Source organism: Primulina eburnea, chromosome 2 (genome assembly GCF_022965805.1).
Source record: "Primulina eburnea isolate SZY01 chromosome 2, ASM2296580v1, whole genome shotgun sequence".
Taxonomy (NCBI): Eukaryota; Viridiplantae; Streptophyta; class Magnoliopsida; order Lamiales; family Gesneriaceae; genus Primulina; species Primulina eburnea.
In genome coordinates this window covers 556,520-570,412 of record NC_133102.1, presented here as the reverse complement: position 1 = coordinate 570,412, position 13,893 = coordinate 556,520, and the positions used below count along the sequence as shown (strand labels likewise).

Genomic DNA, 13,893 nt, shown 5'->3' with positions numbered 1-13,893 from the left:
TTCGTCATACACCCAAGATGGATCCAAGTGGTATAGCTTGGTCATGTACATTGACACTCGTCAATAAAAACTTATTATACACACTTTTTGTTCACGGTGAATAAACCATTTAGGCATATGTTTTTTTAGTTGATACGGTGAATAAACAATTTAGCCATATGTTTTTTTAATTGGTAAAATCATGTGACAGTCCACTCGTTCAGACAACAGGGAAATCAACCCAAGATATATATATTAAAGCTATATATACTTGCACGTAATATATCAAACCACCGAATCAAGCGAGGAATCAAAATTAGCGCATGATATCTTCAGCATCATTTTCGACTCCATCCCCCACTACATTCATTCTTTTGCTGCCATGTGTTTAACTAATTTCAATCATGAATTTAATTTAAATTTTTGGATGAACTGCATGCATGGCAACATGAAAAGAATATAGGAAATAAAAAAGAACCCGGAGAAGGGTCAGACTGCATTAATTAGACCTCACCATTGCTGTTTCTTACTCCTTTTACGAGCTCTGCGCCTTTTCTTCATAAGCTTTTCACATGCCAAAGATTCAGCTGCGGGTTTGCATTTAGTGGCTCGACCAATCCTATGGTTTTCATTACCCTTCCGAGCTCTTCGCATTTTGAACTCCTCATTCTTGTGTTTTTTTCCCTCAAGGTGTTCATTTAACTGTCGTTCACTGAAGGTATTGACTTTACAAACAGCACAGCTCCACTCCACTTTAGCTTTCTTCTTCATGAAAGCATCCAATGTTTCAGCTTCTCTTTTTGATCCAGAAGCACTGACATCAGGTTTGGGCTACCACGAAAGAAAAAAACATCAGAAGCATCAAGGTTATAAAATTCGCTAGTCGTTAGTTGGGCGCCAGCCCAGGGCCTAGGCGGGGACTAGGCGCCGCTAATCGGATTCTACGATATCAAAACATAATAAATCATATACTAGAACTTCAACACAATAACATCAAATTTAAAATACGTTCAAAATATTCCCGACAAAGTCTAACGTGTTATCTCAATAAAATAAGAAAGAATTCAGATTTCTTCCAAAATTCACAATAAAATATTTCTAATGGGAAGAAAGATCGCGGCCAAGAAATCTCTGGAACGAGAGATTGGAAAGCAGACCTAGCCCAACTTTTATTTTTTCAAATAGGCTTGTTATTGTTCAAATTTTAAAAAGCCCAAATTTTTTTAAAAAAAATCAGGCTCGCCTAGGAGCGTCCAGGGCTGCCTAGGCACGCCCAGGGCCGCCTAGAGCCCAGGCTGGCCGCCTGGCACCTTATCGGTGCGGCTGGTCTCCGCCTAGCACCTAGGAAGCCGCATTTTCGAACACTGAGAAGCATAAAGACGACCTTTGATGGAGCAACTATCGAAACTTCAAGGAAACAGAAGTTTCCCTATTTCAAAAGCATATTATGCCTCGTAAAACTTGCCCTTAAAATAAATTTCAATTTCACTAGGTCTCATAATCCTAGTATGTACCGTTTGATTCCAAAACCTATTGGGAAACATTTCCCATTACCAGACAATAATGTGTTAAAGAACTTACCACACATTCTGACCCCTTCTGTTTTCAGGATCAACAAGTTCCAATTGTATGTGTTAATTCAGGGCATGCTTGTGCATCATACAACTCTATTTGCCTATAATGAGTAGGTTTTATAAATAAAACATTCACCTCAGAGACCAATAGTTGTCTCCGAATACCCAAGTCATAGCTGATTGCTTTGTAGATATAGCTCACCAACAGAACTATACATGTGTCCGATCGACACACGACAAACAATAGTTCCCTAGAGTAAGTCCCATGGGCTACCCCTTTTGGGTCCTGCAATCGCAGCCCTCTTGATAGCCTATCGAGCCCACTCGCATCACTCCCCACTTCAAATCATAGCCCTCTTGATAGCCCATGGAGCCCAATCACAGACCCAAAAAAGGTAGGCATATGGGTCTTACATCTAGTTTCCAGTTGCTGATCAATTGAACAAGAATTGTATTTTCGTTTTTAATTTTCAATTCATAGTCAGCTTGGTCATCGCTCCTAATCACCTATCCACCTTTGAACTTTCGTTTCAGTACCACTTTCCTCTCACTAACATGGTTAGGGGTCTGTGAACACCCTGCCTATGCAAGGGCGTGATTTTAGTACAAAAGAAGAATAGTGCAAATGAAAAACCGTTATAAAATAGCTACCAGCAGTTAAACAGGAAAATGAAAATTAAAGCCTAAAGATCAACATAGCTGTAGCTGCTGATAGAGATTAATACACACCATGCATGCTCCCAAACTGAAACTATGTAGGTACATGACATGGTACTAAAAATAGATAATTTCCCAATAACAACTACTTTGTGGTTTTGGGACTGCCTCATATTGTCTCTCTATGATGCCAACGAGATTCAGACATCCGACATGCCAACTTACTTGTGGTGGAGCAGTTAGATGTCAGGGATTAGGCCAGGATAGAAGCACAGAGGGCGGGCACACACACACACACACATATATAATTGTAAAAAAAGAGATTCAGATCACATTCCAAGTAACATGTATCAGTTTGCATGGCATATGGAACATCCCTGGATTAGAGTTGTGCACTGAGATGTTTGATATCTAATTAAGAGACTAAGAAAAGGTAAGAGACCATAGAAAAAAAAGGTCACAAGTGTCCTGGTGATAGCATTCGGCATCAATACATTTGTTAAACCAAATTCAATGTTTTGCCAGAGTATTGAAGTCAAATGAACTACAGTTTCAATTTAAGAAGCTGTTAATATCATAAACCTCTTTTCAAAAAAAATTATTTCTGAACAGGGAGACCTTGTTCTTAAGAAATTTGAAAGGAATAGATTGCAGTTATTTATGAGATCTATTCACTTGACATGGTAAGCTAAAACCTTGAAATTAAACCTCTTTTCCTCCAGGAACGTGGATTTAACACCCTCAAGATCAAAAAATCTGAATCTCAGGACACACAAAACAAAACAGACATCAAGGAATACATACTGACCAGCAAAATAATTTTATCTTCTTTGTTATCCTCATGCACGGCAGGCTTAACTTCTGAAACTTTCAAATATGAAGTTCCTCTCTGGAATGGCAAAGTATCTAATCTTCCAGTTTCACACATTTCATTCAACCTCTCTCTCTCCTCGAGTAACTTTGCAATCATATCCACTAAAACCCACCTTTCCTCTACTCTAGTCACAGAACAAGGAAGCCTCATCAGTGACTCGAACAATAAAGTCCGTAATGAGGAGAATGGAAATCCATTGCTGCCTCTTTGAAGAACAGACTCCTTCTCCATCATCAGCACCCTACTCACCTCAGCTTCTAGAACATGCCTTATTGCAATATCCGACCGGATCATCTCTTCTCTGATTCGTTCCTTTTCAATTTCTCTTTCAGTTATCACTCGCATGTCAAGATGGTGAGGTGGAGGGTGATGGTATTGAAAGTGTTCCTGCTGACTCCAGCCTATTTCTGGTCTCAAATAACCAGCTGAAAATTTTCAAACAAAACATTGATAAACTAAATCCTGAATATGAGGCCGATGAAATCAATACCTAATTTCTAATTCACCAAGTGACATGAAACACAAAATAATCAAATACAATTGGAAATGCCAATATACAATCCTATTATCGAAACGAACGGAAAGTAAAACTATCACATCGCAAACTTGATGTATTAATAATTAATCCCTTGGTCTGAAAGCAAGACTTGTGAAAAAACTTCAAGACAAATTTATCGTATCTGTAATAGTTTTGAAAAAGTATTATCATACCAACTCATAGAGATTCAAAAAATAGTCCCCACATTGATATGATCAAATCATGAGATTTCCCACCACGAATTTTGATCTATGTCTCAAGCACTCTATTCTAGCCATGAGATGTCCTTAATTACATTCCATCCAATATGGAGGAATTCCAAGTTCCAAATTTCATCATATCTGACAGAAATTTCCACAGTAATAGTACACCAAAGATCATCCTTATATCATTTAGTTAAGTCATATGGGGTGTGAAAGCAACAGTTGGAAAAATGGCACCCATGCCTTGTATTTTCATTATATGAGGTTTTGCAAACTTGATTATCCAAAGCACATTATACTAATTTGCAAACCACTTCAAACTTATCCCAAGATAATTTTGAGAAATGATAATAACATTAAGGTAGGGTAAATAACACACCACATTCCCATAAGATTTGGCATGGTTACAAACAACCAAAAGTCTCGATAATTACTGAAATCATTCCCACAACTAACAGGTAAAAACAACACTAATTGAGAGTGGCCAGATATCACTTTATAATCACATCATCTACCCAGAAAATAAAGATTACGCCTAACAAACTCAAAACATCATTTAGACAAGTTCGAGCATGTAACTGGTTCTTTTCTACCCTATCTCCACCAATCTTCTGCCACTGTCCACCATAAACACAACAACACTGCCTCTAATGTCTAAGGAAAAGAAGGAAGTCCCATCCAAAGGTGAATCAGCTCACTCCTCCACTATCGGAACAGAGTACCACAGATATGTTGCCATAGAAGTGGTGTTCGTTGCTCATGCTGAATCACCGAGTAAATAGTTGCAGTGTGATAATTACAGCAGGTAATATAAATTCAGGACTTTGATGGTGCCATTTGTTAAGTGAGAGATTAGGGGGTCTTTTACGGCAATATCAATTACCACTTAGTAAAGGGAATTTTGAGACAAAATGGCAAATTTTTTTTACTGATGGTGGTACATTTTGTTGTTAGTTATAAAGGATAACCGTTGGACAGAAAAATAACTTGAGCAGTTGGGCCAACGAACTCATTCATGATATTCATCTGTTTTTTCCAATTAAATTGTTTCAATTATACTTAAACTTATTCACATTCATTTCGAATTAGATGGAAAACCAGATGCAGTTTATGTATTTATTGTTTCTACTACTGCTAGTCTGCTACTTTACGACAATGTATATATTTTAAGCATGCAGTAAGGAAATCTTTCAATATAGCAGATTCTTTTATTTTTGTGATCTAGATTATCGAGATTTCATTTTTGGTGTTTTGTGTTGTTAAGGAATCCGCTATGGCTGACAGATTTTTTTCTTTACTTTTATTTTCTTTCTTACCATAATAAGTGTTCTAGTTTAAGGCGCAATTTATATCCTAGATTCCTAGTTTAGAGCTGCAATCTATTTGTAAGTTTGTTCAATGCTACGATTCGGGCGCTCTGCCCAAAGGATAGATCCAAGGGCCCTCCCCCTTTTTTTTTGCAGCGAGATCTTCACATGAAAATCTCAATCAAATTTTTAAAAGAGGAAAATATATGACCTTCCTTAGGCACGCGATTTGGTGCTTTTTTTACTCTTAAAATGGCCACTCAGCCATACGCTTGGTGGCGCCTCTCGACTTAAGGCAATATGTAGTTTTATTCATTTAATTATCAATGATGAGCTAAGTAAGTGGATATCAGAAACTCCACCCGCTCCCACAGATTGTAAATTGACAAAAAGATCTTCATTAATTCAGTATAAAATCAAATAATTGATCTATACATCACTTCAAAAATCAAAAGCAGTAAAGATTGAATATTGCGTAAGACAAAATAAAATTCAAATACAGATGACATGTGCACGGACCTTGAGGCTTAAGTTCTCCATAATAGCCGTAATTGGAGAACTGAGGAATGGACATCGTCTCGTGTTTACCAATCGCGGAATAATCTGCTCCGATGGTTGTTCCTGCAAAATCAAATTGGACAAATATGAGATTTCATCCATCATTTGTGACTGAATAGGGTAATTTCGAATTAAACCAATTTTGTTAGAAAATTTAGTCATAACATCGTAGAAAAACCTAAAAAAAAGGGCAAATAAACGAATACGTTGAGAGTGTACGCACCTTGCAGCGCTAATTCAGTAACATGGCTGCGGTTGGAGGATTGAGGCATGAGCCGAGGTATATGTAGGCCGATTGGTGGAGGATAATTCGACTGCATCATCGATTATCGGAGATTCTGACGAAATCTATCAAAATACTGAATTTGAGCGAGAGAGAATTTGAAAGGGTTGACCCGCAAATCGACGCAAACTGATAAGTAAATAAAAGAAAAATAAATAAATAAAACGATCTCTTTTTCCTATTCGAAAAGATCGACGCGTAAATTCGTACTAGACTTTATTTCCATAAGTACTCTCGTGTTTTAGACTTTATCTTCAGAAACCAACTTGATAAAGTAAACATTCTTGTGGTACGTTTCCGTTATTGATTTATTAAAAATTATCTAGATATAGATACTTACTCTTGTTGATTTGTTTCCATATGTGTGTTTCCTGAACAAAAATTGGTTAGTATTGATTATTTTACAACTTTTAGGTTTATTTCATCCTACCTATGCGGACATTGCCCCCATTATAGGATGGATGGTCAAGATTTGTCCATGCATATGTAGGACCCACTTTTTTTTTTGAAATTGTATGTTTGGCAAGATCTTGGTCATCCATCCTCTCATGGAGGCAATGCCAACATGGATAGGATCTCATTAAACCCAACTTTTGTTTGATGTTTTGTCCTTTTCTTATTTACTAGCATTATGTACGTGCGTTGCACGTAATTTCAATTATATTATAAAAATTAAAAAAATATGACTTTTGAAAAAATAATTTGAATCATTTTGTTATTTATCTGAGCTTAATTTCTTATTATATTAGACGATTTATAAGAACTTATATAACTTACTTTCAAAATTGTTTCTCAGATTAAAATTCAAGCAGTTGATTTTATGTTATATAATAAATTGTAATGAACATAATATATAAAACAAAATGAACTGAAACAAAATTTTAACAAAAATTATATATTCAAACACAATGTATAAATCATAATAACCTAAAAATCAACCAAATTATGTATTTTACCAATGTATAAATCATAATTTACAAAAGCGAATCGTACTAAAGACAAATAATTATCAATTTAAAATCACTATGACTAACTCTTAAAAACAATGTTAATACAAATGAAATAGTAATATTGACAGTAAAATATAACTCATAATATTTAATTTAACCTCTTAAATTTTTTTTTATTTTTATTTTTACAATTCTATATATCATGGATAATAAATTCTATATATCGATCTTTCGTAAACTAACATTGATGACTGTTAATTTCTTGTTAAATAAGTTTTAAAATAATAAATAAATCAATATATGTAAAAAAACGTACATTCAAATAAACTCATATAATAATTATTAAATATAGATTTGAAACTATATGATTTTAATCATTAAAATTTGAAATATAAAAAAAGAAATAGACGTTCATATATATTTTTGTGATACTATAATTTATTACTTAATATAATTACAAAATTACAATAAAATAATTGGAAAAACATGTAGAGAGAAATAAAAGGATAAAACATTTAAATGTAGTATAAAGATGAGTTATTTAATAAAATTAATATAGGAGTTACATTCTAATCTTGAAGTGTGTATAGAAAAACATGTAGAGAGAAATAAAATTAATATAGGAGTTACATTCTAATCTTGAAGTGTGTATAGAAGGTTAATTTTATCACTGTATAATTGGAAAACAATACCCTTCATCCACACTTTTATAGGTATATATATAGATTAGATTAGATATTAGTTGGTTCCATTTATAGAAAATGCTTAACCTTTTTGACTTTTGTATTGTATGTGCATAGGCACTCTTTACGGATTAATCCATACTTGTGATAAATAAAATTCACACCTTAAGTCCTCAACCATGATTTATTCATTTTAAATTCATTTATCCATGATTAAATTGAAAATGATGCCGTACAATATCGATCAAAATTTATTGATGAAAAAGTTGAAAATAGCTTCAAAAAAAAGTTGTGTGTGTATATATATATATATATATATATATATTAGTATTAAAGCCTGCATAAAGTTGTGTATATATATATATACTAACAATATATGTATATTAGTATTAAAGCCTGCATAAAGTTGTGTATATATATATATATACTAACAATCAATATATGTTAGTATGTATATATATAGTATGTATATATATATATATATATATATATATATACTAACAAATTCAATGTTCAAATTTTATATTTTTCTCTAGCATGTATTCACCCAAAATTTTGAACCCATAAAATGTTTTTGGGAAAAAACACTCTTGCATGAATTCGGGTTCTTATGATATGATGTGACCCAAAATACGTTACTCACATAAATATGAACATGAAATATTCTTATTTATTTTGAAAATTTTGTGGCCTACGCGTGTAGAGTGTAGCATTCAGCCAAACAACTTAGTAAGGACGTCTGGTTGTAGTTTACGAACAGAAGAAATCCGACCCAGTTGTCGGGTTAAATCTCCCATGATCCGATCCATATACAGCATGTATAGTGCATTTCTGCCCTCCAACAGCTCCAACGCTTTTCGGGCATGGAAAATGGATGCAACCCAATCTTCTAAAATCCCTACCAACATCACACGAAGTCATTTTGGGAATATACACTCGCTCCAAACAATCCGCCAGATGTTCCGTACCAAATGATGCATTCATATGTAAATAAATGGACACATGCATGAGTTAACATATCATGATGCTAGCAATTGTGTGAAGAGAAGAATAAATCACTTAATATGATCAAATATATTGATGGTTATAAAAATTGATTCAAGAAAACACTTACTTAAATCAAATTCTTGACCGGTTGACCAAGAAATTAAACAGTCTGAAATCAAAAACTCAATGAGCTGGAACCTGTCATCGCCATAATTTCTCATAAATGACACTCGAGAAATTTCATTGGGAAATAGAAAACCATAAGTAGTCTACGACATGAAAAATGGAAACTAAGATACAAAAACATCAAATTCAAATGCTCTAATTTTGTAGCATAGAAAGCCAAAAGAAAGATGTGCAGAAATTTATTCTAAGAAATAGCTGTTCGAGTTCCAAATGCAAGCAAATCGTTTAAGTACCTTGGGGCCCTGTGAAATTTTTGTTGCTTGAGATATGGTCTGTACTCTACAAACTATTATACAACAATAAAACAAAATTGATGTGTACAAGTAATATTAAGTGACTATTATGTTGCATGCCACTGAATATACAATAACATCATTTGAAGCATGTGCTATACTAAAAGCTAAGCACTGGTTTACACGTAGATGCAGCAGTTGTGCCTTGCTATGTTGTGAAACTAGGCATGTGCCTGGTGCACTTTAAATAACCATGTTTCTAATTGAACAACATGGTTTTCTTGCTTTCAAAAAACAGCATGTACTAAATAGAGGAAAACAGATTCTGGAGCTAAAGCAGCCACACGAGTTATCTATGCCGAATCGCCGATACTCGTAAATATTATGTGAATTCTAACACTTACATTATGTACAGGCAATTATGCATTTTGGGGAAGGCACGATCAAATGGATCCATGAAGAGTAAAATTTCTGCAACTAGAGAAATTCTCTGAGAAACTGAAATGATCACGCGTTGGCCAACATAAGGATCGGTTCCAAGCTTACGCAATAAATGCTGAATATAAAACTGGAGATTATTTTGACAATGAGGGGACTCTGAAAAGGAAAAGAAAAACAATTAAAACTGGAAATTAAGTTGAACTAACTCGCCAATAAAGATGCTCAAATTTGGGCATTACAGCATTCTTTTTAATTTCTTTTAGGAATACACGGCATCAAAGGCATGCTCAGAAGCCAAAGCCTAGTTCATTATGTTACTAACAGAGGTTGCTCAACGTTAAATAGCTGCAGATTAAAGCATCCTGATTAATTGAAGTAGATCTTGAAATACCATTCCTATAAATTCTTCTAAATATTCTGAAATTAAATATGTAAGGATGTGGTTATCATCCAAATCTTAATTCTTGTGTTTTGCTTCATCTATTTTGTCTAGAACAGGCCTTTAGACCTGAAACTTTTGTTTAATACAACTATTTTGCTTATCCCTTGTTCAAGATTCAGATGTTTGACTGTCATAGCATCCACGGACATTATAAAATATATTATCTTGGCTAACTTCAGGTACATACAGCTGGATTCTTCTGTAAAAATAGCAACATTCAGGTTGTTTCAAGCTCATTCAGATGTTTGACCGTCATAATATCTCTTGCCATAAAATACAGTAATTTTGGCATATACGAACTCTTTCTAGTGAATCAAATAAGTCACGAGTCACAAAACATATATATGAGGAGTTATGAGGAAACAGTCTGCAGGAGGAGTAAATTTGTAAGAGTATGGAGCACCAGACATGTTTTGTGTGAAAGAGAATTGAGTAAAGTTGGAAACATCAGTGGAAAATACATCCAATTTATGGCCTACTTGTTTTTGAAACCCAAATCCACCAGTAAACTAAAAGAAAATCAAAAGGTCATCAGTGACACAACTCAATCCAAGAAAGCAAAATATTTGCATAAATAACAACAATGAGCCAACATAGCAATGAAGGCAAGAAAAACTTCAAACAGACACACGATCAACCCATTACCATCTCCTAGTGACCCATCGCACATCCTTCGTGTCAAACACAGGATTAAGCTACTAACAATGCTATCAACAGTCTCGTCAATATTTCCTTTTGATGATAGAGCTTTAAATGTGGCTTCATAGAACCAGAAAATAACATTAGACAAATTACAGGTTATAACAAATATTTTTCAACCGTTCTATCGAAGAAAAAAGATATTATAAGATCGCATGCCATGAGAACTAATCTCGCATGAGTTAGAAATGCCATTGAGCAAGCTGCTCCTCTCTAGGCAAGCAATGGTATCAGATTAACGTAGGCAAATAGTTATTTAGTCTTTCCACTGACATTAATCGCTTGGTTTGAATTGAAGTTATTGTTAGAATAGAGTGAAGACATTAAATTTAGATATTTTCCCAGAAATGTAGTATGAGTATCGAAAAAGTGGTGAAAATTAATATACTTCAAATCACCGCGGTTTTGAGCAGGGATAGTTCATACTAACTAGAAAATGAAAAGTTTGTGGATGTTCCAAAATGAAAATTGGATTATTCTTTTTTAGAAAACTGTATAGTGGGTTTCTACATTCCTGTTAACTGTCGCACTTTCAAGATTTGGAAGCAAAGATGATGAACTTCTCTATGGTTTCTCAAGGATTGTTAATTTTATGAAACAAGAAGACATAAGTAAATAAAATGAAGTAGAATGTGATAATCTCCTCTAAAACTGATATGCCACCTTCTCATCCCAGAAACTACCTAATGCACACAAAGAAACAGGTGTGACTATTGAGCACGTCTACTTCATATCCTTGGCACTTGGAATACCTTTTTCTTTTGCCAAATATAGGAAGGCCATTCACCAGCACTGGTGGTATTTTAAGTATAGCTTTGGCATGCTTATAGGAGGAAGGAAAATAATGAAAAATTGTACCAAGAATAAAGTCAACAGCTTGGTGAGACCAATTCTTAAAATTTCCCTCCTCTACCTGCAAAACATATGGAAGCCTGAATAAAAAGTCTAAAGTGATGAACTATGAGTGGTGAAATAATAAATTTTATCAACTTTAATTTGATGAAACCATTGTGGGAAGAAAGGATAAAGCAACACACTCTGGCCACAGAGGAATTCTCACAAAGCTCCACAAGAAAATCTACTGAAGCTCTCAGTTGCTCCATTTTATTTTCACTGAAAAAATCTGCCAAGGACAATAATCAAGCAATAAGGCACAAAAACTCGATCTAAGAAACAAAATTTCACCAGTGTCAAAGAAGAAAAACATCAACCAACTTGCACTTCTGTCACTGTGACAAACCATGTTTTCCTTTTAATTCTTCCACACACCCACAGATATCAGAGATATTTTACGTGCATCTTGATATGATCTTGGAGTTCGAACATATTTTTGAGAGCCACCTCAAATTTATGGACGTGAAATGTTTGGCCTGTTTACTGATGCTGATACATGGATATTCTAGTATTGTTCGTGCTGTATTTGGACGCGACAGGAAAACTTTTAGGTAAAAAAAAATTATAGGAATGAGAATGACTCGTGTTGCACTTATTGTGCTAGTCTCATTCATACAGCATCATGGAAAAACAAACTTCTCCTATTTTTAGCCAAATTCACGTTTCTTTCATGAAATCTAGGTTTAACTTTAACATACTTGTCTTAAGTCACTTGAGAGAATGCTCATTTTTAACTTCCCCTTTTCCAAAGGTGACCTTGATAACTAAATTAAAAAAGGTTCAAATCCAATTTATCAGCAATGTTTCAATGGCAAAACACAACTTAGTTCCAGTACTTGAATAAATTTATGAAGAAGTTTCACCTGAGATGCATGATCTCTCTGATGAGCAATCATCTCTTTTCCTCTTCCGTTCACTTAATCTCACTGCAATTAGAACCCAAAATGAACTGTTTTTATAACTCTGTCAACGAACAGTAAGAAGAAATAAAATCGCTACCTGGTTAAAAAACAAGAATAAAGACAAACACTTCAAGGTTCTAGTTGAAAGGTTTCAAATCGATGGATTTGATGTGATTTATAAACAATAGGTGAGGAACAACCTTGTCTAAGAAATCTCCGCTGAAGTACATCACCGAATCTCTTCTGATCAGATCCAGCTCCATTTGTAGTATCCTTAGGACTACTATCCCCCAAATCATCGAAGAAATAGCATTTGCACATCATGTTTTCCGGAAAGACATCATGATGCATCCCATCTAATGTTAAAAACTAATTTAGTGTTACGATTACGAACGTATCGTTAACAAATAAAAATCTGAAAACTTCATCATGATATTATTTTCTGCCTTCAAATGTTTCAGCATTCGTTTTATGAAAATTCAAAAATAGTAAAACAAAAGTACATTAAGAGACATTTGAGAAGTATACATCATAAAACAACAAGAACACTGCTCGATTTTCACAGTCTCATATTATCCCTAGAGAGAGAAAAAGAGACAAATAGAGAGATAACCTTCAGCAAGTTTGAGATCTTCCTTAAGCCTCATAATTTCCTCTTTCCGCTGTTTAGACTAAACTTTTCCAAAAAGAAAAAGAGAGTGATAACTCGCACGACACATAAAGAGATAGTTTACAAAAAACAAAACGAAAATTGAGAGTGGCAACCTTTCGTTTCCATTTGATTGCGTCTGATTCAGAGACATTGCTGCAAGAAGTTTGAGACTGAACTTTATTAGCAGTAGCAACAGAAGAAGGATGGCGCCGGGAATTGAGAATGGCGATTGCCATAGCGAGTTTCATACGAGGGTTCAAATCGCATTTATCTTGCTTCGGCGGATTCTCCATCTTCCTGATTGAGATGAGACAGTTCACATCGCGGGAATGTTTGAAGAAGTGGCGGCCAATAAATTTGTATGCCGAGCACGTGTTATGTTCAATGGGCCACAACAATGGCCCATAGAATTATTCATGGTGGCCCTTTGGGCTTCAAATGTCTGTATCGGTGGGTGACTTAAATGTGAGAGGATGATCTTATAAACAAATGTCAAGAGTAATTTTAAGGCCTACAGGAGAATAACAACGGTCAAATTGTCAATCCATGTACATGATCCTCCCTGTGTAAATCTTTTCCATCAATATAATAATTTTTAAACAATTGAACAAGCGATTGAAATAAAAATTATTTATCACATCTTTTTTTAATAAATTTAATTTAAATGTATAAATAAAGATGCAGAAATATGCTAGAAACTCAAAATAGAACATAGAAATGGAAAACCCGGTAGACATGAGCTAAAAAATATAGGAAAAGTAGACGTAATTAGACGACAAATTTACCATAATTCCTGTATTATCTCTTCTGATGAAAGAATATGATGTTTTCACGTGTTCATTTTAAATGAT

The 13,893-nt window shown here is 34.3% G+C and overlaps 2 protein-coding genes and 1 long non-coding RNA gene across 5 annotated transcripts; 1 reads left to right on the top strand and 2 right to left on the bottom strand.

Annotated features, from left to right (window-relative positions):
* Positions 1–138: 138 nt before the first annotated feature.
* Positions 139–6,125, bottom strand: LOC140816066 (uncharacterized). The gene is made up of 4 exons (XM_073175134.1): positions 5,914–6,125; positions 5,652–5,753; positions 3,019–3,509; positions 139–810 (listed from the first exon to the last, which is right to left on the bottom strand). Exons 1-4 carry the CDS (start codon positions 6,011–6,013, stop codon positions 490–492), a joined length of 1,014 nt encoding a protein of 337 aa, XP_073031235.1. The 5' UTR covers positions 6,014–6,125; the 3' UTR covers positions 139–489.
* LOC140816071 (uncharacterized) lies at positions 618–2,518 on the top strand. The gene is made up of 2 exons (XR_012114487.1): positions 618–845; positions 1,359–2,518. It is a non-coding gene; the product is annotated as an uncharacterized lncRNA (long non-coding RNA).
* A 2,035-nt stretch (positions 6,126–8,160) lies between the features above and the next one.
* On the bottom strand, positions 8,161–13,639 carry LOC140816050 (protein MULTIPOLAR SPINDLE 1-like). 3 transcript variants are annotated; one of them, XM_073175123.1, is made up of 10 exons: positions 13,156–13,639; positions 13,004–13,061; positions 12,591–12,746; positions 12,352–12,414; positions 11,632–11,717; positions 11,453–11,507; positions 10,541–10,654; positions 9,417–9,510; positions 8,721–8,791; positions 8,161–8,504 (listed from the first exon to the last, which is right to left on the bottom strand). In XM_073175123.1, exons 1-10 carry the CDS (start codon positions 13,333–13,335, stop codon positions 8,320–8,322), a joined length of 1,062 nt encoding a protein of 353 aa, XP_073031224.1. In that variant the 5' UTR covers positions 13,336–13,639; the 3' UTR covers positions 8,161–8,319. The 3 variants fall into 3 exon arrangements, with proteins under 3 accessions (XP_073031224.1, XP_073031226.1, XP_073031219.1); XM_073175118.1 differs by having other exon boundaries at positions 8,163–8,504; positions 9,417–9,609; positions 13,156–13,632; XM_073175125.1 differs by lacking the exon at positions 10,541–10,654 and having other exon boundaries at positions 8,162–8,504; positions 9,417–9,609; positions 13,156–13,636.
* Positions 13,640–13,893: the final 254 nt, after the last annotated feature.